Source organism: Leucoraja erinacea, chromosome 29, assembly GCF_028641065.1.
Source record: "Leucoraja erinacea ecotype New England chromosome 29, Leri_hhj_1, whole genome shotgun sequence".
NCBI lineage: Eukaryota > Metazoa > Chordata > Chondrichthyes > Rajiformes > Rajidae > Leucoraja > Leucoraja erinaceus.
This window is the reverse complement of record NC_073405.1, coordinates 25,592,462-25,619,021: the sequence shown is the minus strand read 5'-3', so window position 1 is coordinate 25,619,021 and position 26,560 is coordinate 25,592,462. Positions and strand designations below refer to the sequence as shown.

The 26,560-nt window shown below is 44.3% G+C and overlaps 1 protein-coding gene across 1 annotated transcript in view; it reads right to left on the bottom strand.

Moving 5' to 3' along the window:
- Positions 1–3,616: 3,616 nt before the first annotated feature.
- The window catches only part of LOC129711340 (guanine nucleotide-binding protein subunit alpha-11-like), a 66,635-nt gene continuing 43,691 nt past the window's right edge, over positions 3,617–26,560 (bottom strand). The window contains exons 2-7 of the mRNA XM_055658931.1: positions 25,395–25,579; positions 16,396–16,550; positions 13,697–13,825; positions 11,722–11,851; positions 7,401–7,554; positions 3,617–5,002 (exon numbers count right to left, since the gene is read on the bottom strand). Coding sequence (XP_055514906.1) covers positions 4,815–5,002; positions 7,401–7,554; positions 11,722–11,851; positions 13,697–13,825; positions 16,396–16,550; positions 25,395–25,579 — 941 coding nt within the window. The 3' untranslated portion in view covers positions 3,617–4,814. The remainder of the gene's footprint in view (positions 5,003–7,400; positions 7,555–11,721; positions 11,852–13,696; positions 13,826–16,395; positions 16,551–25,394; positions 25,580–26,560) is intronic.

The following is a 26,560-nucleotide window of genomic DNA, read 5'->3' as shown; positions in this document are numbered from 1 at the left end:
GACTAGAGGGTGGGATCCCACACTATGCTGTTCTATCGGCATGAGGTATGCGGACAGTGCGCTCCGAGCCGTATTGATGGCACTGTAGCTCATCTTGAGGTCATGGTGCAGGTGGGCCAGGAACTCCAGCACATCCGAGATCGAAGTCGTCGTGTAGGATGTCCCTGCGTCCAGACAGTACTGTTCCCATTTCCTGATGAAGGTCAGGTACTGTTTCTTGGTGGAAACTCGCAGGGATGCCGACATGGTGGTGATTGTTCTGTCTGATAACCCCAATCCCCGGTAAGGCCTGTTCAAAATCTGGAAACCAGGAGTTTCAATTTTTGGTGGCATGGATGGCTAATGCCAGTTACCGGGTGAGTCAATAATTGGGGGTGGTGTTGAAGGACCATTGGTGTCTCTACCACCATGTCGTGGAACATTGGGAACCATGGTTGGGTAGGCCAGTCGGGCACGACCAGAATGCCAGAGGCTGAGTCTGCCTGAATTTTCTGGAGTACCCGACTGATGAGGCAGAAGGGAGGGCAAGCATAGAAAAAGAAATTTCCCCAGTCCAGCGTGAAGGCATCTACCGCTGCTGCCTCTGGGTCTGGTTCCCAAGCCACATACATGGGTAGTTGGTGATTTAACCTAGACGCAAACAAATCTATATCTGGCGTACCATATTGCTTGATAATTTTAGCAAATAATTTTGGGTCCAACATCCATTCGATGTTGTCGTTGAATTTTCGTGACCTGGTGTCCGCCACTAAATTTAGTTTGCCTGGTAAATAGGCAGCTGATAGCCAAATATGTCTCTCGACACACCATTGCCAGATTATAGCAGTTAATTTGTCGCAGATACTGATTTAATGCCACCCATGTGCTGGATATAAGATACTGCCGTAGTGTTGTCGATCATAATTCTAACATGCACGTGTCGCATACCAGATGCATATGCTTTTAGCCCATAAAAGGCGGCGAGCATTTCCAAAAAGTTAATGCCCAGTGATTGTAGTAGCGATGCCTCTGAGTTAGTCCATCTGCCACCTGTGCTGTCTTTGGAGTTAGTAGCTCCCCAGCCTAAAGCACTGGCATCCGTTGCAATGGTTATGTTAGGATTGGTTACGGTGATAGGACTGTGACTGTGCCAAATATTGTCAACCCACCACTGAAGTTCTAATTTGGCTTCAGCGGGTAAATCCATTTTGCGATCATAATGCCCCCTATGAAGGCGTAATGCATGAGTCCTTGCTCTTTGTAAATTTTGATAATGCAAGGGCCCATGTTGGGCAGCCGGAAATGCTGCTACTATAGAGCCAATAACTCTGGCTACATGCCGTATTCTAGGTTGTGGTGTGGCAATTAAATGGCTACAAGCTTCAATGAGTGAAACTGTTTTGTTTCTGGGCAGAGTGACAGTCATGTGAATCGTGTCAATAGTGAAGCCTAAGTAATCCATGTTAGTAGTAGGCTCCAATATTGATTTATCTGGGTGGAGGATAAAACCCAAAGTTTCAAGGAGTTGTTTAGTGGCTAACACTCCTGCGACAGCTTGTTCCCGTGTTCTTCCTAATATGAGAACATCGTCCAGATAGGCCACTACTAAATGTTTTAGTTCTCTCAATTTCTTCATGGCCACTTTAAGAATTTTCGTAAATAGTCTGGGAGCTGTCGTTCAACCATTGGGCAAAGCTCGGTACTGCCATAGCTGGCCCCTCCAGATACATTTCCAATATTTAAAGTAATCTTTATGAATGGTTACAAAATAGGAAGAATCTTTGATATCTATGCTTGCAATGTAGTATCCCTTGGAGATCAGTTGTCTGGCAGTGACAAATGTCTTCATTTTGAAATGTTGATACACAACAGACTGATTGAGTGATGTCAGATCAATAATAATGCGACATCCACCATCTTTTTTTGGTTTTTGAGAAAAAATTTGATACAAATTCTTGCGGCTCGTGTGTGGTCATTTCTATGATGCCTTTAGCCACGAGCCGATCAAGTTCAGCTTGTCCTTCTACCTTCTCAACTGCCGAGGGAAGGAACACCCTTTGGGGCATGTGCTGAACTGGCGGTTCTACGCCTGGTTTGAATTCAATCTTGTATCCACTAATACTGTTGAGTATAAACTGATTGTTAGTAAGGGAGCACCAAACATGCTTGAAGAACCTCAACCGTCCCCCTGTTAATACTACACCCTTTGTCTGTGTATGTTGACAGGAACCAGACCCACCTACCTCCATGTTCACTTGTGGAGTCGTTTCCGGTGGGTCTGGCCCAAGGTTGTCCGTGTTGGTGCTGCGGTGGGGCGGCGCATCTTCCCACGGCTCCGCCCTGGGCCCCGCTCTAAAAAAGAGCTCTGGGGGTAGTGGGAGGCGGTCACCAGGCTTTCACCAGCTCGGTATCTGCTGGTGGCTGCCGAGGCGTGCGGCCACCTGGGTGTCTTCCCCCTGCGCGGTCCTGGCCCTGCCCTCATGAGGCCTACTGGTTTTGCCGCCTCTTCCAACTCCTTGAGCCTTTTGGCCAGATCCGCACCAAATAGCAGCGCCTGTCGTTCGGGCGCTGGAGCTTTACAGAGGCCGGCATATGTTGGGTTGAGGGCAGGCCTGATGTTGTCCCGCCGTAGGTTGTTTAGCTCATACGTGGTGCTGCACATCAGTGCGAGGGCATCCTGCTGGGGTATGGTCAAGTCTTCATCCCCAACGGACCGAGCAAAGGCGGTGACGGCTGCTGAGTGGAGCTTCAGGACTCGCTGCATTTTGACCTCGTGAGCCCTTATGTGCTGCCCCAGCTGGTTCCAGATCTGCCCATTTACCGTCTTGACCCTCAGCGCCTCGCAATTTTCGGGCGCGATGTAGTTGTCAAGGGCCTGCTGGACAGCCTTGTCCTGCAGCGGGTTGTTGGACAGCCTGTTTATAGTTGCCGCCATTCTGGGTGGCAACACCATCCCAGTTGTTGGTGGTGCCGCATATCGGCCCACTACACCCAGTAGCTCTTCTTCCGGCACGCCTGCCATGCTGACGATATCCCCCGCCTGCCGGTGGGATAGGCCAGCCCAGTCCTGGCCTCCCTTACTGCCCTCGAATATAGAGGGTACAGAAGGGTGTGGAGAGGAGGAGGCCAAAGCCCGTCCTCCTGGGAGATGCCGCATCTCCTCATTGATCATACGCTCGAGGAGCTGCCTCATGCAGCTTATCCGAGCGTCTCCCCTTTTCGGTGGGGGAGAGTGTTCCCGTTCCTCCGAATCATCGGAGGACACCGGCCGGTCGGTTTTCTGTGTCGCCTTCCTCCCTGTGCGGGGCGTTGAGATCTGCAGCACTGGGGGCGGCTCGGTGTCGGGTGAGCGGGAGCGTTGAAAAAGCTCCTCCGCTGCGAGAGGCTGCCGTCCCGCTATGGACCCGTCCTCGGGTGGAGTAGGGCAGGCAGTCCTCCTGGCTGGTCGCTTGCGAGAGGCCATTATTCTCTCTAGCGCGACTCTGTAACAAAAAAGACACTTACCTGAGGTCTCGTCTTTATGCTGCAGCTGGAGAGCCTGGCTCCAGCTGCTGCCGCTGTTGCACTGCTGACGTAATGCCGCGCCTGCGCGCTGGGTGGGTTCTTCACGTAGTCACTCACGTGACTCCGAAGTAAAATTTAGAGATACATCATGGAAACAGGTCCTTCGGCCCGCCGAGTCTGCATCGACCAGCGATCCCAGCACATTAACATTATCTTACACACACTAGAGAAAAGCCAATTAACCTACCAACCAGTATGTCTTTGGAGTGTGGGAGTAAACCGAAGATGTCGGAGAAAACTCACCTGTTCACAGGGAGAACGTACAAACTCAGTATGGACAGCACCTGTAGTCGGGATCGAACCAGTGTCTCTGGCGCTAAAAGCGCTGGAAGGCAGCAACTCTACCGCTGCGCCACCGTGCCGCCGGTGGTGGTGGATGTGGTGAGTTGTGCCACCAAATCAAAACTTGGTTACGATTGAGGTTTGAAGCCTATCGCCAGAGCTCAGACCTCACATTTCTTTGCACCCAAAATGGAGCAGAATTGGGTCTCATGCGGACAGGTCCAGGAATGCCGTCAGGTACTTTTGCCAGAGTATAAAGAAAGGCTCAGCATGCACAAGGGGCAAAAGGCCGTTCATTTTTACTTCACCACCTTGCTGTCGCTGCACTGGAGGGGTGGCATATCAGGACAGCATTGAAGGCCAGGGCTGGAATAGATCATGGACACTAAAATGGTGGACGCATCATTGGCTGTCTGCCTGCCATTGCAAGTACAGTTTACTTCTTCTGTCATACGATGCTCGCCTTCATTCTTATGTGCCAGAATCATGACATCCCACATCTAATACCACTTTACTTTAACGAGTTTATTCTGGGAACAGTCTGTATCAATGCAGATTATCACTTGGAATATCAATGAACCAAGCCTGGTTTTAGAAATAACATATCAGATGAATGACCTTGTTGAACATTAGCTTGAGCAACAAAAGAAAGCTTTGGTCATCATTTCACCTTCACACCCAGCTTCAGTTTTGGTTAATGCACTGCTAATTCCTAGTGTGCAGGCCCACACAAGTGACATCCAGAAAAGATCTCCTGAATGCCTATTAGTTTGTTCATTGATACATTAATATGGAAGTTGTGTTTCCCAAAACCCGCTTCAACACAGGAAATGCTGAAGAATTCCATGTCATGGATGAAATTGTCTCGAAGGATGGACTGGAATATTTCCACTTTATGTCTACTCTGTGCAGTGGAGGTTAAAGTCCTTGCTTTTGCCAGGGCTACAACGCTTCCTATACACTGTTTATTGGGCCTTTGTTGAGTCATTTTACATCAAGTCCAGGTCAATTAATGTCTTCATCAAGATAGTGTCCCTCACATCCATAAACACTCTGCGGATGTTTTCTGTGTCAGTGGCGCAGGTGAAGTGGTGATACATAGTTCTCTTTGACTCATTCTGCCTCATGTACATCTCCAGGATAAATTCCTTTGCAGCTTCTGCATTTCCTTTTGTCCCTTGAAAGCAAAGAAATTCATTAAACCGGGTTTCAAAAATGACTCGTACAAGCAAGCATGTGGGAGTAAGGACCTGGTCGTTCTGTTTAGAGTGAATTCACACAACATGAAGCACAGGGGAGGACATTTATCCCATTGTGCCGATGTATGCTGTTCTAGTTGGCCAGTTTAATCCTGATATGCGCATGGAATGTGTAAGATAGACACAAAATGCTGGAGTAACTCAGCGGGTCAGGCAGCATCTCTGGAGAAAAGGAACAGGTGACGTTTCAGGTTGAGACCCTTCATCAGACTGAGAGTGGACCATTGTGGAATCCACCTTTCCTGAATCATCGATGCAGGCTCTGCTTTGTTCTGTACCTTCCCATACTCCTGCGTCCCCCTCCCTGACTGTGACCCGTTGAGTCACTCCAAGGAACAAAAGATGGCTCGGCTTGGGGGAACCGCCGTGAGGGGGGGGGGTGGGGGGGATAGGGAACAAAGGACAAATGGATGTCGGATAAGGAGAGAAGAGGAGGTGTGAAATGTAAAGCCAAAGGGCAGGAAATAGGTGGATGGGACAGTGCTGGGGGTTAAGAGCGTTGGTGTAAAGGGAGCAATGCATGCACAATGGCAGGGCACAGGAAAGAGAGAGGGGAAGGGGTGATGTTACTTAACATTCTAGAATTCAATATGCATACCATATAACCATATAACAATTACAGCACGGAAACAGGCCATCTCGGCCCTACTAGTCCATGCCGAACAAATTTTTTTCCCCTTAGTCCCACCTGCCTGCACTCGTACCATAACCCTCCATTCCCTTCTCATCCATATGCCTATCCACTTTATTTTTAAATGATACCAATGAACCTGCCTCCACCACTTCCACTGGGAGCTCATTCCACACCACCACCACTCTCTGCGTAAAGAAGTTCCCCCTCATATTACCCCTAAACTTCTGTCCCTTAATTCTGAAGTCATGTCCTCTTGTTTGAATCTTCCCTATTCTCAAAGGGAAAAGCTTGTCCACATCAACTCTGTCTATCCCTCTCATCATTTTAAAGACCTCTATCAGGTCCCCCCTTAACCTTCTGCGCTCCAGAGAATAAAGACCTAACTTATTCAACCTATCTCTGTAACTTAGTTGTTGAAACCCAGGCAACATTCTAGTAAATCTTACTGTTTGTTTGTAAACTATTCAATATATGCTTGTGCACTGATCTTTATTATTGAGTTAAATGATGTTAGCCAGAGAAATTAAATACTCATTGAGATGATATTGAACTCTGAAAGTGAGAAAATAATTCAGCAATTTAAGATAATTAGAGAATGAACAAGCATTTATACAAAATGCCACATACCGAGAATTCTGGAAATTCAAAATTAAAAAAAAATGTTAATGCTCAGCTAGTCAGATGCCATCCATTAAGAGAAAAACAGACTTAATGTTTAAGGCTGTATGTGTAGGAACTGCAGGTGCTGGTTTACGCCGAAGAAAGACACAAAATGCTGGAGTAACTCAGCGGGTCAGGCAGCATCGCTGGAGAAAAGGAATAGGTGACGTTTCGGATCAAGACCTTCCTTCAAACTACAATAGGTGGCGTCACCTATTCCTTTTCTCCATAGATGCTGCCTGACCCGTTGAGTTACTCCAGCTCCTAATGTTTAAGGCTGCTGACCGTTCTTCAGGTCTTGTTTCACTCTCTCACTTCTAAATAATTGACAAAACTTTCCACAGAATTTCTCATGTGATGCGTGGTGATCTGGAAGCCATGATAGGCGATGCTCAGGAAGATAATCAAATGGAGATAAAGAGTGCATCTTGGAAGATTCGGAGGAGGCGGTGACATAAATAGAGGGATGCCCACAATTTAATAGCTTTGTAAGTTGAACATATGGCCAGGTACATTTGAAGATGTTCAGGAGGCTAAGAGGCGTACAAATATGTTGAATATACAACAGGGGGTGGGGGCTTACATTTACTTTGTAATTACTTGAGGTGATCAGGAAGGCATCGCCTTGTGGTAGCTGTCACGTTCAAGAGAAAATTGTCCAAAGTTTAGAACTTGGAGTTTAGAGATACAGCGTGGAAACAGGACATTCAGCCCTCCGACTCTGCACCGAACAATGATCACCCCGTACACTAGCACTATCCTGCACACTAGCGACAATTTACAGAAGCCAAATAACCTATACGTCTTTGGAATGTGGGAGGAAACTGCAGTAAACGGAGAAAATCCCACACAGCACCCGTAGTCAGTATCGAACCCCAGTCTCGATCGCTGTAGGACAGCAACTCTACCGCTGTGCCACTGTGCGCCCTCTTCTCTACAAATTTAGACATTTTAGTGAAGGAGCAATAAAAATAACAGTGAAAGGACCCGACAAAAGGGAAAGAATTATGTTTTCTATTTACCTTTAAATTCATGTAAGTACTCTGCTAAATGTGACTTAAGAATCTTCTCCTGCAATATATCCATTTTATTCAAGAACAGAATTATTGATGACGTTTGAAAATACTTGGACTTCACAATAAAGTGAAACAGAGCAAGGCTCTCCCTCATTCGATTCTGCAAAAGAAAAGATTCTTTCAAACTTAAGGATTTTAAATATTGTGCTATGACTTATCCTGAGAATAAACATATACGTTTGTTTTATTTAAACCTGATTTAACACAGTAATTTAACATAGCAAAGTTTTCAGTTTGTCAGAAAACTGCACCTCTATCATCTGTAATATACATGCACAGGAACTTTGAATTAACCTTTGTATGTTATGAATTTATATATACACTTAAAATGGTTAGTTAAACTTGTCCTGCCAAAATATTTTGGCCCCTTGAACTGTTCTATTGATTTCAGTCATTACTAATTTCTAGCTTCCTCATGGTGAATAAATTTCTGTTGGTGTTGGTCTTAGAGTCATAGAGTCATACATCTACAGAAACTGGCCCTTCGTCTCAACTCGTCCATGCCAATCAAGATGCCCCGTCTAAGCTAGTCTCATTTACCCATGTTTGGCCCAAAACTAGTTACAATCATAGAGTCACAATCACTATAATACTTTATTAGCCAAGTACGTTTTGCAACATAAGAGGAATTTCATTTGCCAAGTCAGTCATACAAAAAAAAATACAACGGAACACACAAAATACATTATAACATAAACATCCACCACAGTGACTCCTCCACATTCCTCACTGTGATGGAAGGTGAAAAAAAGTTCAAATCTCTTCCCTTCTTTCATATCTCCCTTCCAGCACGGAAACAGACCCTTCGGCCCAACATGCACATGCAGACCAAGATACCTAATCTACACTTGTACCCCCTGCCTGCGTTCGGCCCATATCCCTCTGAACCTTTCTTATCCATGTACCTGTCCAAATGCCTTTTAAGTGTTGTTATAGTGCCTGCCTCAACTATCTCCTCTGGCAGCTGGTTCCATGTACCCACCACTGTTGTGTAAAACAATTAATCCTCATGTTCCTGTTAAATCTTTCCCCTCTCTGCTGAAACCTGTTCCCCCCTGCTTCTTGATTCCCATATTGGGTAAAAGACTGTGCATCTATCCTATCTATTCCCCTCATGATCTTATACACCTCATCCTCCTGCGCTCCAAGTAATAAACTCTTAGCCTGCCCAACCTCTCCCTATAGCTCATGGCCTCAAGTCCTGGCAACATCCTGGTAAATCTTCTCTGCACTCTTTCCGGCTTAAACATATCTTTCCTATAGCTGGGCGACCAAAACTAAACGCAATACTCCAAATGTAGCCTCACCAACATCACTCCATGTTGGCATGTTTTTTTACTGCCCTATTCTCCAAGCTTTTGAGTTCTCTCCCTTGATCTCCAGTGCTCTCTCTCCCTTCACAGAGTGCCATAACAACAGAAAATGCTGGAAATACTCAACATCTGTGGCAAAGGAAATAATATTAATGTTTCAGATCAGATTGACAGTGACTCTGCTTCTCTTTTCACAGACACCCACCATGTGCTTCGTGCATTTTCTGCTATTATGTCAGATTTCTGTTGACTACAGTATTTTAAAAAACCTTTCATTGAATCTTTCTCTGAAAATGACCCAGAGTATACAGCAATTTGTGAAGAATTTCCAGCTGGCTGAGAATTCAAACCGGGCCCAAACATGGTACTTATGGATTGCGGGCTCCACTTTGTCGTGTGCATCTGGCGCCAATACGGATGCTGCACAACTCATGTAAGGGTTGCATGCCGCGGACCCTTGGATAGGTCAGATGTTACGTCTGTTGGAAACAGTAATAACGCTGTGCATGCATAAATTTACAATTCGACGTGGGGACTATAAGGGAGCTCCGATGTGGAGACCACGGGGGGAGCTCCGATGTGGAGACCACGGGGGGAGCTCCGACGTGGAGACCACGGAGCAGCATCCTTGAGAACTGCTGACTGCATTGCGGAAACTGTCGCAAGCGCAATAGCGCACTGCTACCGAGAAGCGCAACTCTGGAATAAAGCAGTGGGCTTCAAGGGTTGCTTACGTAAGAGCAAGTCAGCTATTATGTAAGTCGGAGAGTGCCTGTACATTTAAAATTCTCCTGGTACAAAGCGCCCATCTCTTTCTCCAAGCATTTAGGATTTTCTAAAGTGGGTAGTAGGCCATCCAGGGGAGACCAAGTGGAGGAGATAGGAAGTGTTTAGAGGTTAATGGGTCAAATGTGGGTAAATGGGATTCGTTTAGATTGGGCAGCATGGATGGGTAGGGCCGAAGGGGCTGTTTCCCTCCTGTATGACGTCATGACTCTAACTCTATTCTTCTACATAAATCTTCGTCAGCCACACAATGGCGCAGCGGTAGAGTTACTGCCTTACAGCACCAGAGACCCAGGTTAGATCCTGACTATGGGTGCAATCTGTACGGAGTTTGAACGTTCACCCTGTGACCGTGTGGGTTTTCTCTGGGTGCTCCGGTTTCCGCCCACACTCCAATGATGTGCAGGTTTGTAGGCTAATTAATTGGCTTCTGTAAATTGTCCCCAGTGTGTAGGATAGAAATAGTGTATGGGGATTGCATGTCAGCGTATACTCGTTGGGCAGAAGAGCCTTTTTCCACACTGTATCTCTAAACTAAACTCAACTAAACTCTTGCACAATGTACTGTTTGCCGTCCTAATTTGTCTTCCTAATTCCTTGCCCTACCTGCATGTTAACTTTCAGTGACGTGCACAAAGTCCGCAGTTCCTTTTGAACACAGTCAGCTTTCAAACGTTAACCACTGAAACCGTACTCTGGGCATGAGCAGTGTTACGGACAGTGTTATGTAGCCTGGGCAGGTTAGTAGATCTTTGTCTGCAGATGATTAGTGTAAGACCTATTCTTTTACCCGACTCAGTGAATGAGTTGACAATGACTTGGAGCTTGGCCAGATGCATACTGCAGCTCAACGATTGAGATTAGAGTGACCTTGGCTGTTGAGTAGCAGGGGTTGAACAATTTTTGCATTTGAACCATTTTCTATTCATGTGTTGAAGGTTCATGCCTCAGCGGTGTTCAAGTTCAAGCTCACATTTATCGTCACATGCACCAATTGGTACAGTGAAATTTGAGTTACCATACAGCTATTCAAAATAAAAAGAACACAATACACAATAGAATTTAACATAAACATCCACCACAGTTGAATCAACCTTTCTCACTGTGATGGAAGGCAATAAAGTTCAGTCACTCTTCCTCCGAGTTGGATGGAGCTCCAACACTGGCGGTCCTCGGCAAAAGATCCCAGGCACCGCGATGTTGAAGTCAGCGCCGAGCCCGCAGCTAGAACCTCCGCAGACCGCAGCTCCACGATGTTAAAGTCGGCAGGCCCCGCGGTCGGAGCTCAAACGCTGGCGATCCTCGACAAGGATCCCAGGCTCTGCGATGGTAAATCCGCGGTGCGCCTGCGCGTTACGCCTGCCGGTCGGAAAGGCTGCACCTATCCAGTTGGTAGGCCGCGAGGGGGAAGAAGTTGCGACAAGGAGAAAAGACACATCTCCGTCCAGGTAAGTGACTGAAAAAAACGGTTTCTCCTTTTTCTCCCTATTCCCCCCCCCACCCCCACCACATAAGACATACTGAGGAACATTAAAACATACATTAGCAATTATAATAAATGTTCAAGCCACATTGGTGTCGTAGAGTCATACACTGTGGAAACAGGCCCTTTTGCCCAACTTGCCCACACCAACCAACATGCCACATTCACACTAGTCCCACCTGCCTGTATTTGGCCCATATCCCCCCAAACCTATCCTGTCCATGAATCTGTCTAAATGTTTCTTAAACGTTGCAATCGTACCTGCCTCAACTACCTCCTCCGACAGCTTCTTCCATACACCCTGAGGACCAGGTTATGCTTTGCATGTATTGTGGTTTTCTTAATTTATTGATGTTTTCACAATATACATTATCCATGTGTAGTATATTTTCAGCCCTGTTATACTGCTGCAAGTGAGAACTTCATTTGTTCCATTGTCAGTACATATGATAAATAAACACACTTGACTCGTGACCCTTGACCATGACTTACCATTAAAACTGAACATCAGAAAATGGAGTAGCACATGATTTCAAATATCCAATATGCAGCACCAGGCTTTGCGATTTCCATCAGACACATGGATTTATAACATTACCCAGATATTTCCCAACAAGTTCAATCCTGATATCGGGCATGCAGACACAAGGAACTCCCAATGCAAAAGGATTTGCATCCAACTCACCTCATTCTCACTCTCTTCCAGAACCTGGTCATATTCACTGAGAGAGGCCAGGAATATAACAGACATGACATTCTCAAAACAGTGGATCCACTTTCTTCTTTCAGACTTCTGTCCTCCAACATCGACTATTCTGAGAATTAGACAAGGACTTAGAAACCTTGAAAGTTCAGGGGTCTCCATAAGTAACAAATGGACACAGGTAACCTGTTTAGTTTATTATAATATATTATATTCTAATAACCGGTTTAGTTTATTGTCACGTATACTAATGCCCCTGTCCCACTTAGGAGACCTGAACGGAAACCTCTGGAGACTTTGCGCCCTCCCAAGATTTCCGTGCGGTTCCTGGAGGTTCCCGGAGGTTTTTGTCAGTCTCTCTACCTGCTTCCACTACCTGCAACCTCTGGCAACCACCTGCAACCTCCGGGAACCACACGGAAACCTTGGGTGGGGCGCAAAGTCTCCAGAGGTTTCCGTTCAGGTTTCCTAAGTGGGACAGGGGCATAAGGTAAAGCCTTTCACTGTACCTCAGTATATGCAACAATAAACTTAACTGTATAACAACTTGCATTAAAACATCAGCAGGATTAAAAGTGAATCAATTGAATACATAAAATATAATAATAAATAAACTGGAGATGCTGATTTATACCAAAGATTGACACAAAGTGCTGGAGTAACTCAGTGGGTCAGGCAACATCTCTGGAGAAAATGGATAGGTGATGTTTTGGATTGGGACCCTTCTTCAGACTGATTGTAGGGAGGAGGAACTGGAAGCAAGAAAAAGGACATATCAGATGACAGGGTGGTTCTGCAAGGCCGATAGTTGGCTAGGGTTGGTAAGATCCCAAAAGGGATACATCGTTGCCCATTGTGGAACTGAAAAACCGATTTTTAATGGAGGAGGGGGAGCAGGGAGGAAAGGGGGGGAGGGGAGTGTTATCATGTTACCTAAATCTAGAGAATTCAATGTTCATACCGCTGGGTTGTAAGCTACCCAAGCAAAATATGTGGTGCTGTTCCTCCAATTTATGTGTGGCCTCACTCTGGCAATGGGGTAGGCCCAGGACAGAAAGGTCAGTCTGGGAATGGAAATGGGAGGTAAAATGATGGGCAATTTAACCATTAATCCAGCAGGCCTTGGCAGACGCAGGGCAAGTGTTCAGTGAAACGGTTGCCAAGTCTACGCTTGGTCTTGCCAATGTGCAGCTCGGTCCACCAAGGCCTGTCGGATCTCGCTCCAGCATTATGTATCTATGCATAAAATGCAATGTTGGACATCAAATTCAGTGGCTGTTTTTTTTGTGTGAAAAATAACAATAAATTTCCACTGAAATTTAATTTGGTCAGATGTAGTTCACATAAATCATTCCCGGATAGGTTATATAATGCAGGTTATACACTGCCTTACATAGAATAAACCCTGAAACCTGTTGAGGCAGAGAGGGTACTTTAATTTGCTAACGACTGTTTGCATACAAATCACTATTATTCACTGTATGTTAACACTTTTATCAACAGAAATGGAGCATTTAGCCCTAATCTGCATTAGTTTTGCTAAGTTTAGTTCAGAGATACAACGCGGAATCAGGCCCTTCGACACGCTGAGTCTACACCGACCAGCGATCCCCGTAGACCAGCACGATCCTGCATACACTAGGGACAATTTGACAATCTTTACCAAAGTCAATCAACTTGCAGACCTGTACGTCTTTGGAGTGTGAGAGGAAGCTGGAGCACCTGGGGAAAACTCAAGGGGTTACAGGAAGAACGTACAAACTCTGTACAGACAGCATCCGTAGATATGATTGAACCCAGGTCTCTGGCGCTGTAAGGCAGCAACTCTACCGTTGCCACTATGACATATTAACTCTGCCTTTTGCCTCGCAGATTCTGTATCGTTTGTTCCTATCTAGAGCATTTACAACTACTGAAGACATTTGTTCCTATCCCCCATAAAAGGATGTCTGAATACCTCAAGCATACTTTATGCATATTAAATGAATACTCGTTAATGCCAGTTGTTGGTACTCGGACCCTGAGAACGTCCTGATCAGTTGGTATGTAATCGCTGGCTGCAATGCGATCAATGTCACTTAGGTAACTGAAAGAGAAATCAACACATTAGCCTGAGTTAGAGCAGTTTTCAATTGGTGAATTACTAATATTGCACATACTGTAGAACATTGAACAGCACGGCACTAGAACAGCCTCTTTGGCCCACAATACCTGTGCCAAGACCATCACATTGACCTGCACATATCCCATATCCGTCTATTCCCTGCAGATCCATATCCAAATGTCTTTTAAATGCCACTAATGTATCTGCTTCAACTGGGTCCACTGGCATCAAAGGCCTAAAGGTTTGCATTTGGATCTCTCTTCAGGTGGTGAATTCAACTAATGGCCAACACAGCTCTAAGTGCCAGTTACCATGAATCAGTTGACACAAGGAAATCCAGATACTGGAAACATGATCAAAAACTGCTGGACTAACTCAGTGGGTCAGGCAGCATGTCTGCAGAACATGGATAGGATGACATTTCAGGTCAGGACCCTTGTCGATCGGTAGATGGGTTGACAAAGGCCAAAGATGAAAAGGGGACAAAAACGTATGAGATAAAGAGAGGTGGCATGTTTTGTGAAGCCTGAGGAGGGGATTTAGGTACAAGGGGGCGGAGTGATGGGGAATGGAGAGCAGAATAGTGGGTAAAATGGGTGTGTATCCTGGTGGAGCACCGGGGGTGGTTAAAAGAGAAGTGGGGGGTGCAGAGAGGAGTTGGTGGTTGTTTAGCTAAATGGAGAATTCAATGTTCTTACTGCTGGGATGTAAAGTATACAAGCAGATTGTGAAGTGCTATTCCACCAGTTTGCACGTGACCTCACCTTGGCAATGGAGAAGGCCAGGACAAAAAAGTTGAAGTGGGAATGAGAAGGGAAGTTAAAATGGTTAGCAACTGGGGAGAGCTCCAGCATGCCTTGGCAGACCAATGCAAGTTTAGTTTAATTTAATTTAGCGATACAGCATGGAAACAAACCCATCGGCCCACCGAGTCCATGCCGACCAACAATCACCCCTACATTAGTTCTATCCTACACACTAGGGACAATTTACAAAAGTGAATTACAAACCTACAATCCTGCACGTCTTTGGAATGTGGGAGGAAACCGGATTCCCAGAGGAAACCCTCTCGGTGACAGGGAGAACGTACAAACTCCATACGGTCAGCTCCCATAGTCAGGATCAAACCAGAGTCTCTGGTGTTGTAAGGCAGCAACTCTACCGCTGTGCCACTGTGCCGCACTATGTTCTGCAAAATGGTCACCTGGCCTATGCTTGGTCTTGCTGAGGTACGGGGGGCCACATTGGGTACGCCTAATGTAATAGATGAAGTTAGGGAAGGCGCAATCGCCCATTTAAGCCTGAAATAAAGAGCGATTTCTTCTCCCTGGGGGCTGTGAATATTCTGCTCCAATGGGCTGTGAATACGATGATCTACTAGTTAGTACTGCTGCCACCCAGCTCCAGGGACTCCCGTTCAATCATGGCTGCAGCCTCTGTAGTCTTTGTGGAACTTTCACATTCTTTCTAAGACCAGCTATGCCATTCCCGGTGCTCCAGTTTCCTCCCACATCCCATAAAGCATGTCCGTGGATTAAATGGCTCGGGAGAATGAGCAAACTCCACACAGACAAGTTTCCAAGGTCAGAATCGAACCCGGTTGAACACTGGAGCTCCAAACCACTGCAGCACAGTGTTAATTCGCAGTTTAGCAATCAAGGGTAGGCACAGGTCCACAGTCATGGCTTATAATAGAGGGTTTAACGGATCCGATGAATGGATGGGGAAATGCAAAGTGTCTAGCAAACATCAAAGATGTAATCTCATGGAAACCTTGAAAACTCTTCAAGAAGCACAATTTCACAAAGATCCACTTCTCTTAATATTTAATTGCAGCTTCTGGAGCCTTGAGTAACACTGCCAACAGTGAGGATGGGTGTGCAGGACATGGTTGCCAGGTGATGTTTAATGGGAATGTTCTGATAAAGGGCAAGTGATCAATGGCTACTTCTCGTGCTGGTGAGGCTCCATCAGGCTCCAAATTGCATCACTGTGTTAATGAGGCCACAACCACAAGCATTTTTTTGCTGGAGAATTGATTGCCTAAATAAGGGGTGGAATTGATTGATTTAAAATAATTGATTTGGTTTTATAGAATTGATTTGAAAAAATGGATTTGATTTTGAATTGATTTTTGGTTGAAATTTGATTTTGAATTGATTTTGAAAGAATTGATTTGATTTGAAAGAATTGCTTGCCTATACATGGTGGATAATATTGGAGCAAGTTGCCATTACTAACTTGGCTAGCACCCTATATACATCTTAAGAGTTAGTTGGCAGTAAAGGAAGACATACTGCAATATCTAAAGTAGATTCACGTATGGACTTTACAGGAACTATCGGGTTATCATGGAAACCACATGATATGGGACATTTCACAAGCAGAAGCAGAGTAACTCTAGGGGAGCGAGGCTATGAATTGTGGTGCTCAGGAATTCATACAACCCAATCAGGCAGTACAAACGTACAAAGACAGAGGTGGCCACTGCACAGCAACAGAATGGAACCTCTGAAAGGAGAATATAGTTAAAAGAAGGAATAAAAGCTTACTAATTTGTGGAGTCGAGCAATTGGTACTCTCGGCGGCGTTCATAGCAGATCCTTACTCCCAAGTCGTTCCATAAACTTTTAATTGCATCCGCATGATGTCTATCTAGGGTCGTGATTTTATAAGCTTCCAATTCCTTTATCATGTGGGAATGTTCCTGTTGAAATAAAGGTCAGGACATAAGCAGTGAGTGTGCGCCACATATTTCACTGCCAGGCTTCAGCTGTTCAGTTTTCTATGAAACAAAGAATGGCGGGGCGTGAGTCGCTTCATAACAAGGCAATTTACCAAAAACAGTATCACTTCAAGTACTTACAAAGGAATTTAACATGGAGATATGAGCAATAAGAATGGAATGTAAAATGTTGAAACTGGGACTGAATGATGACTATAATAATGAATTATAGTACTATCTGATCTGCTTGGATAGCATGCAAAACAAAGCTGTTCTCTGTACCTTGGTACACTTGGCAATAACAAAGCTAATACTAAACTTAAACATAATTCTGTTTTAGTTTAGTTTAGTTTAGTTTAGATTAGAGATACAGCTCTTCCAGTTTGCGGATTTTTTCTATTTGCGCAAAAACAGTACGTGATAGCACTACGGATTTTCGCCAGGTTACTCACCGTTCTCCTATGCTGCGAGTGCAACAAGTTTCTTTCCGATCGGTGGTATATTGAAAAAGTTATCGAGGTTTAAAAATCTTAAAAACCGCGCATGAGCAGATTACTTCAGTCAGCGCCACGCAGGTTGGTCTCTTCTCCTGTCAGTCAATGCCAAGGCCGGAGTGGCGACACCCCTTCCTGCCCCACCGGTGGCGGCCTGTCCTGCCTCACTCACAAACTCCTGTCTCTGCTCCTCACAATAACTTGTCTATTGTCTCCCCCACCGGTGGCCACGGGGGGGAGTTCAGCGGAGATCTTGCTATTGAGGGAGTGCAGCGTGGGTTCACAAGGTTAATTCCCGGGATGGCGGGACTGTCATATGCTGAGAGAATGGAGCGGCTGGGCTTGTATATCTTGGAGTTTAGAAGTGTGAGAGGGGATCTCATTAAAACATATAAGATTATTAAGGGTTTGGACATGCTAGAGGCAGAAAACATGTTCCCGATGTTGGGGGAGTCATTTAGAACGGAGATGAGGAAACACTTCTTCACACAGAGAGTTGTGAGTCTGCGGAATTCTCTGCCTCAGAGGGCAGTGGAGGCCAGTTCCCTGGATACTTTCAAGAGAGAGCTCTTAGGGCTCCTAAAAGATAGCGGAGTCAGGAATATGGGGAGAAGGCAGGAATGGGGTACTGATTAGGGGTGATCAGCCATGATCACATTGAATGGCGGTGCTGGCTCGAAGGGCCAAATGGCCTACTCCTGCACCTACTGTCCATTGAAAGTCCCTGCATAATGGCCAATCTTGGCCGACATATTGTCAATGGTCCACTGATGGGCCACAGTGATACTTATGTTCACTAGCCGTGATGGATTTGGTTAATTCACCCTTGACGAAGAGATCAAGTACCTAACAATGTACCTCCACAACAATGATCTTATCACTCATCTTTCAAACAAGTCTAAACAAGTTATCACAAAAACAAAGCAGATTGCACACAATTTGGGCTATCATGTCAATGTTCCCCATATGTTCAAATGTATTAAGTTTATGGAGTTCAATGCATGGTTAATACTTTATTGCATCAAGCTTCAGCCCAATGAGCAAGACAATTAAATTATACATCTAATGTTGTGTGTGTGTTTTTGGCCAAGACATTTAATGCAATTTTGTACATGATCCCAATTTCATTAGCAGTGGATTTACATGGGCACTGCTTATCAAACCTTGCTTATCCAAATGTTTTCTAAACAGTTAGCAATGAATAGCTACTCAGAATGCTCTATGCATCTGGAACATGAAGTAGCTATTACTACTAAGAGGGGTAAATGTTTAATGGAGATGCGCGGGACAAGTTTTTTAGAGAGTGGTGAGGGCCTCAAAACATTGTCAGGGAAGGTGGTGGAGGCAGATACGATAGTGGCGGTGAAGAGGTTTTAAGATAGGCATATGGAAATGCAGGGAATAGAGGTATACGGACCATGTACAGGCAAATGATAACTTGGCAACATAACTTGGCAGCATATTTGGCACAAACATTGTGGGCCGAAGGACCAATTCCTGTGCTGTACTGTTCTAGATTCTATGCTTATTCTTAGGGAATGAGATAACTCTGGAAAAGGATTGGTAATTCCATTCTTTTCCCATTCCATGGGAAGCTTGCTCCATTAAGGAACACAACTTGGCAACAATAACAACTTGTATTCACCAAACACTTTAACTCCCCATCTCATTCCCTTACTGACCTTTCTGTCCTGGGCCTCCTCCACTGTCAGAGAGAGGCCCAATGCAAATTTGAGGAACAACACCTCATACAGTATTTCGCTGGGTCAGCTCGCAACCCAACGGTATGAATATTGATTTCTCAAACCAAGTAACCTTTGCTTTCCCTCTCCCTCCATCCCTACCCCATCCAAATTCTCCGAGTGACCTCCTGATTCAATATTACTGATTGTATCCCTCGTTGTCACCTCCCCGTTAGCTAACAATGTACCATTCTACATTTCCTTGATCATCATCCCCTTTGATCTGTGTTTTCACACCTTACCTTTCCATATCCCTAAGTCTCCCTCTCCCCTGACTCTCAGTCTGAAGAAGGGTCTTGACCCGAAAATTCATCCATTCCTTCTCCCTAGGAATGCTGCCTGTCCCGCTGAGTTACTCCAGCATTTTGTGTCTATCTTCAGTGTAAACCAACATCTGCAGTTCCTCCCTAAACAACTTGCATTTACTTGCACCTTTAAAGTATGAAAATATCATAAGAGACTCAAATCAGAGGCTGTGATCCATTATCCATTTTGTCTAGAAATAAATCAACAAAGAATAAGCCAGGAAGTATGCTGATTTTGAAAGATAAAATATCAGAAAGCATTTAGCTGTGAATTTTAATATTCATTGACAGGAATGTAAGTGATAAGGACCAAGTGATACAACCCACTCCTCTTCGATCTTTATTTCCTTATCTCACACTTTATGTCATTTTATCTCTGGCCTTTGTCCAACTATTTGCCAATAAACTTCCTCCCTCACCTGTGTCCATCTATCACTGTTTAAGAGGGAACTGCAGATGCTGGAGAATCGAAGGTTACACAAAAAAGCTGGAGAAACTCAGCGGGTGCAGCAGCATCTATGGAGCGAAGGAAATAGGCAACGTTTCGGGCCGAAACGTTGCCTATTTCCTTCGCTCCATAGATGCTGCTGCACCCGCTGAGTTTCTCCAGCTTTTTTGTGTATCCATCTATCACTTGCCAGGCTTTGTCCTGCTCTTCCAGCTTTTTCTCCCCACCAACACAATCAGTCTGAAGAAGGGTCCTGATCTGAAACGTGACCTATTTATGTTCTCCAGAGATACTGTCTGACACACTGAGTTATTCCAGCACTTTGTGTCTTTTTTTCTAAACCAACATCTGCAGTTCCTTGCATCCCCTGATATTTCCTGAAAGCTTGCATCCCCCAAACTTGGTAATATCCTCGTAAAGGCTATTTGCACCTTTTCCAGTTTAATGACATTCCTCCTATAGCTGGGTGACCACAACTATATAGAACACTCCAAATGGGGCCCTACTGACATCTTGTATACCTGAAGATGTAACTTGATGGCCCAACTCCAGTACTCAATACCGTGACTGTTGAGTCCAAGTGTGTCAAACACATTATCATCATCCTGCCTGCTTCAACATCTTAGTGCAGCTGCCTCAGAGCGCCAGAGACCCGGGTTCGATCCTGACCTCCGTTGCCGTCTATGTGGAGTTTGCATGTTTTCCCTTGGCCCCATGGGTTTCCTTAAGGTATTCTGGTTTCCTCACACATCCCAAAGACGTGTGGGTTTGTAGGTCAAATGGCCTCAAATTGCCCCTAGTTTGTTGGGAGGAGATGTAAAAGTGGGTTAACACAGAACTAATGTAAACGGGTGATCGATGGACCGCATGAAGGTGGTGAGTTGAAGGGCCTGTTTCCTTGCTGTATCTCTAAACTAAACCTACGTCATCACCATATTTCGCTTGGGCAGCTTACGACCCAATGGTATTAACATTACTTTCTCTAATTTCAAGTAACTCCTGCATTCCCTCTGCTCCTACCTCCCTAGTCAGTTCTACCTGTTCCACTGGTCACATCCTCGTATCCCTCTTGTTATCATACCTTCCCCAGCCAATTGACTTCCTCAGGTCTTCTGTTGCCGGGCCTGATTTGTTCTGGCCTTTTCTCGCCTCCAATTTATGTCCCCTACCCTGTCCCCCCCTCCCCCTCCCCCACAGCTCCACTTTCAGTCTCAAGGGTTCTGACACGAAAAATCACCTTCTCCTTTTCTCCAATGGTGCTGTCTGACCAGCTGAGTTACTCCGGCATCTTGTGTTTATCTTCAGTGTAAACTTCAGTTTCTGCAGTTCCTTCCCACATACTGTGTTACCGCCTTCCTGGGACTAAGCACCTGCAATCTTAAGATCTCTCTGTTCAACAAAACACTTCCTGCAACTTACTATAAACCTTGTGTCTCTCAATCGAGCTTTGCTCAGCTTGTTAGCACTTCACAATAGCTCTGGGCAATGTTTGTTCCATGACCCCAAACCTGGTTTCATCATCACCAGAATTATTTTAAAAAATAACAGGAAACCAAATGAACGAGATTAAAAAAAAAACATTTGTTGTGTCATTCAAAATAAATCAATTCCGTGATGTATGACAGGACCTACAGTACCATATTCCTGATACGAGTATTAATGAAAGAGATACCTTATTACTTGCTCGAATTAAAGTGAGAACAAAAGAGATCTGTTAACCTTTCCAGCTGTTATTTATTTTATCTTCATGGAAGATTTGGAGGGAGGGTTTGTACATACATGAGTCTTAAGCTCTAAACAAAATATTTCCCATGAGTCTCAACTCATTCCAATCTTTATTGTCTCTTATTCATGGCTCATAAGTGGTGGGTTATTTAATAGATCTTACTGGTAAACAAGAGAGAATTCATGAGGGGAAATGGCACAATTGAGAATATAGAACAGGCACAATGTCTGTCTTGCATTGCTTGATGGTGAAGTAACTCAATCTGAGCAAAGGCATTCAGCCAAAAAGGCACCATTTCTACCAGCAGCTTGTAAATTATTGCACGTGTAACTTCATACTAAAATGAAAATGATGCTAGTTAGGAAAGAGTTAATGGTTTAGGTCAAAATCCAGTTTATTTTGCTACCCCTTGCTTCACCTGCTTAAGGTTTACCAGCATTTTCTGGTTTTGTTTCACATTTCCAGCATCTGTAGTTTTTTTTTAACTTTAAAAGCTAAGGACGTGTCTTCCTTCTTCCAAGATTTTTGAGCGGTGCATTCCACAGTGAATTGTCCAATATATTAATGTCAAGTTTTACCAAAACAGTTGAAACGTAACCAAACATATGAACCAAAAGGCAGATTTTTATAAAATAAGGAACATAGAACATAAAACAGTGCAGTACAGAAACCGGACCTTTGGCCCATAATGACCATGTCGTACAAGATGCCAAGATAAACTAGTCTCCTCCGTCTGCACATGATCCACATTCTTTCATTCCCTGCATATCTAAAAGCCTCTTAAACACCCTATTCATATCTGCCTCCACCATCATCCCTGACAAGGCATTCCAATTGAGTTTAGTTTAGTCATGTATACCGAGGTACTGTGAAAAACTTTTGTTGCTTGCTAACCAGTTAGCAGAAAGACAGTTCATGATTGCATTCGAGCCATCCACAAGGAACAGCCATAGGTACAACTAGCATAATTAAAGTAAGAAATGCTGCTGCAGGAGTAGAGGTTTAAAAGAATGGAGTGATGCGCGATTGCAGATCCACCTCTGTGACCCACACACAAAGAGTCGCCTGGCTTGGGCACCATCTTGGAGGTCGGGTGGTGAATCTGTTGAGTTCATTGCCGCAACCTCTGTGAAGGTTAAGGTTTTGGGTATTTTTAAGACAGATTGCCAGATACTTCATTAGTAAGGGTGGCAAGGTTCATGGGGAGAAGCAGGAGAATGGGGATGAGAAGGAAAGATAGATCATCCATGATTGAATGACTGAGTGGACTCGATAGGCTGAATTGCCTAATTCTGCTCTATGACTTATGAATACCTAAACCATTGTCCGGGGCATTCACAAAACAAAGTGCTCTGCTCTCGATAGTATGGCGGAGGAGTCCTGCTTTTGGGAGTAATTCAGTGAGCTGAGCTTTATCCACCTTTGCCCGGTTAGAAGACAGTTAAACGTCATGTAACTGTTTTTAAAATAACAATGACTTCTCCTGGTGTCTGGCCAATGTTTCTTCTTTAAACACAAGCAGGAGAAAAGATTAACCGTTCATTCATCCTATTACTATTAGTGGAATGATGAAACCAAGAGATGGACACAAAGTGCTGCAGTAACTAAGCGGGTCAGGCAGCATCTCTGGAGAAAAAGGATGTAACTTTTCGGGACGGGGCCCTTCTTGAAACCAAGAGGTTGGTCCCATGTTTACCGATGAAACACTCACTATACTCCAAAACACTCACCCTGAAAAAAAATCCCAAAAGTAAGCGACTGAAGGTATTGAGACAGAAGAAGCAATAGCAGGAGCGCTAGAGTAAGCTTTAATAACATTTTGCATAATTTAAATATTTTGCTTTAAATATTTTCCCCTTCCAATTACTAAAGACAAGGCTGGAGGTAGTATAGTACCACAGTATCAGGCGACTGAATCATCCTACCACCACCAAAGAGCAGTGCTGAACTACTATCTACCTCTTTGGTGATCCTACGATCATTCTTGATCGGAGTTTGCTGGCTTTACCTTGCACTAAACGTTATTCCTTTATCACATATCTAAACACTATAAATGGCTCAATTGTAATCATGTCCTGTATTGTCTTTCTGCTGACTGGATAGCACGCAACTAACGTTTTTCACTGTACCTCGGTACACGTGACAATAAACTAAACTGAACTGTTGTACCAAACGTCGATTAGGCGACCATTTCTCTGAGCACTTGCACCAAGGCCTGCTGGATTTCTTGGTTGCTAACCATTTTAACACCCCTTTCCATTCTTATTCTCATTTTTATTTCAAAACAAGGAACTGAGGTGTTGGTTTACACAAAACAACACAAAGACTCTGAAGAATTGTCCCGATCGGAAACTGCCCGAGCCACTGAGTTTCTCCAGCACTTTATGTCCTTCTGATCTAGGCCTCCTCCATTGCCAGAGGGAGGCTGCATGCAGACTGGGGGAACAGCACCTCCTATTCCACTTGGATAGCTTACTACTAGTGCTGCCTGTACGGAGTTTGTACGTTCTCTCCGTGACCACATGTGTTTTCTCTGAGTTCTTCGGTTTCCTCCCACATTCTAAAAGCGTACAGGTTTGTAGACTAATTGACTTGGTATGAATGTAAAATTATCCCTAGTGTGTGGGATAGTGTTAATGTGCGGGGATCGCTGGTCGGTGCGGACTCGGTGGGCTGATGGGCCTGTTTCCGTGCTGTATCTCTAAACTAAAATAAACCAATGTAGAAAAACAACCCTGGAAATTCATATCTAATATGTAACCCCCAACTATCCTATATAGAATGGCCTGAATGTTCTACTTAACTTCCAACATTCAATTTAATTGAAATCAAAGGAATTGAATTTCAGAGGCAGATAGAATGCTGAAGTAATATGTCTCATTTAACCTTTCAAGATAAATTTTGAAGCAAGACAAAGGCCTGGAGCAACTCATCGGTTCAGGCAGCATCTATGGAGGGAATGGACAGATCACCTTTCGTGTCAAGGCCCTTTTTCAGACTGATTCCACAATCATGGAGACTGTATGCTGCGTAGTACTTAGTTCTGGAAACTCTGTGGCCTGACCCACTGAGTTCCTCCAGCACTTTGTGTTTTGTTCCAGCATCTACAGTTCCTTGTGCCTCCATGAATTGTGAAGGTGTAGATCTAAATTACTCAACAGCAAATACGTGGCATTTAAGTTCAATGGAATAAACATGGATTATCAGTAATGGCAATCATAAGACATCTGCTTTGTTGTTAAAAAGCTTTATGTTCTCCTGTGCATTTTAGAGAAGATTTGCCAGGTTTACCCAGGCCTTGTTGATGTGTGACTGTGGACCCAAATAAAAGTGGTTGGGTTTGAAACAGCCTAACAAGCAACGTGGGATTCAATGTAAATACTGCCCTTCTTTAGACTTTAGATACAGCGCAGAAACAGGCCCTTCGGCCCGCACCGACCAGCAATCACCCAGTACACTAACACTATTCCACATACACTGGCAACCTACACACCTGTACGTCTTTGGAGTGTGGGAGGAAACCAGACAAAACCAACCACAGGATGTGACCACAGGAAGAACGTCCAAACAGCACCGTGGTCAGAATCAAACCTGGGTCTCTGGCGCTGTAAGGCAACAACTCCATCACTGCACCACTGTGCCACCCCTTCTTCATGCCACCCACAGCCCAATAAATAATTCATTTAAAATTCCAAACTTATGCTGCCAGTCTTGCAGAGAACCTGGCAATGCCAATGACCTCCATCAATTAAGCTGCCTATGCCAGTATTGTTTCTCCTGTAGTTTCCTGATGTACACAGGAAGGGTTCACAGCCAGGTGATATTGATGCCTTCCCCTTTCTTTGCCCATTGTCTACGTTGCTTGGATTGAGGCTTGAATAAAATATGTTTTTTAAAGATAGACACAGCCATTATACTTTTGTTTAGTTTAGTTTACAGATACAGTGCGGAAAACACCCCCTTCATCGGCCCACCGAGTCCATGCCGACCAGCGATCCCTGCACATTAACACTATCCTACACACACTAGGGACATTTTTACAAATATACAGTTCCAAGAACAAAGCAACAGAAGATAAGTCATTTTATAACATTAATCATCTTGATCTTACCTTATTTTCCTGATACTGATATTGGATATTCAAACTGTCCATTGCTCTTGTTATGGACTGCATCGCAGTGATTATATTTTGGTAGACCAACTTTGCAAAGGCTTTTCGATCTTCCTCAGAATATCCCGATCCATGAATAATTCTCATCTGTTTGATGAACGTGCTTTTGCCACTTTCTCCGGTGCCTGGATTACAACAGATACCAAGGTACATATTAGATTGGCGACTCCTTGGAAAATGAAGCAGTCTGTCCTTTTCCGCGGCTGGATCCAGACAACGTTCTTGAGATTCAATGGCTATCTGTTGCTGAGTTCCCCCATCCATCAACACCCTGGAGTCATCATTGATGTCTAGTGTGTGGGATAGAACTGCAGATGTTAGTTTACACCAAACGGCCCAAGTGTTGAGTATCTTACACTTCCTGACACACTGAGGCCTTCACTTTCCACCATCTGAAAGGCCTGAGCCAGGTATGTGATGAACAAACAGTCTGTAGCTGCACTGGCTCCCCTCCCCATTCAAAAACAAAAGAAAGATGTATTGACAACTGACCACGCTTAAAACTATTCTAAATGTAGGGCTGGTTGGACACAGTTACAAACCATTTTTATGGCTTTTGTGCATTTATTAATATCAACTTGATAATGGGATAACACAGAACTAATGTGAATGGGTAATCAGTCTGCAAAGTCTCAGAAGGCGAAAGGGCCTGTTTCCATGTGGAACCTTTCAATCAATTCATTCATCAATCATATTTAATAGGTGCCTCTCATTAACTCGTATTTAGACTAATTAATTATAGTGATAAATTAAGTACTATTGTGCTTTTCATCATTTATAATCAGCGGTCATGGTCAATTCTAAGTCACCCTGACAACAATCAGGCAACAGCATAGACAAGCGTCAAGAGTCATGAGTGTTTAATTGTTAAATGTACACAAACAGAAGAATGAATCTCTGACTTGCAGGAGCATAACGGGTCTGTTAACACAGTACACAATTGATTACATAATAAAGGTAATGGATCAGAATTGATGACAGTTACAGGTTACTTAATGAAAATGTTGTAAATCAGAAAGAGGGAATTTTATTGATATTTTCATTTCCTTTTTTTATATTCCACTTTCCTCTTTTACACCTTTCTATATCACTTTCTAGCTAAGTGG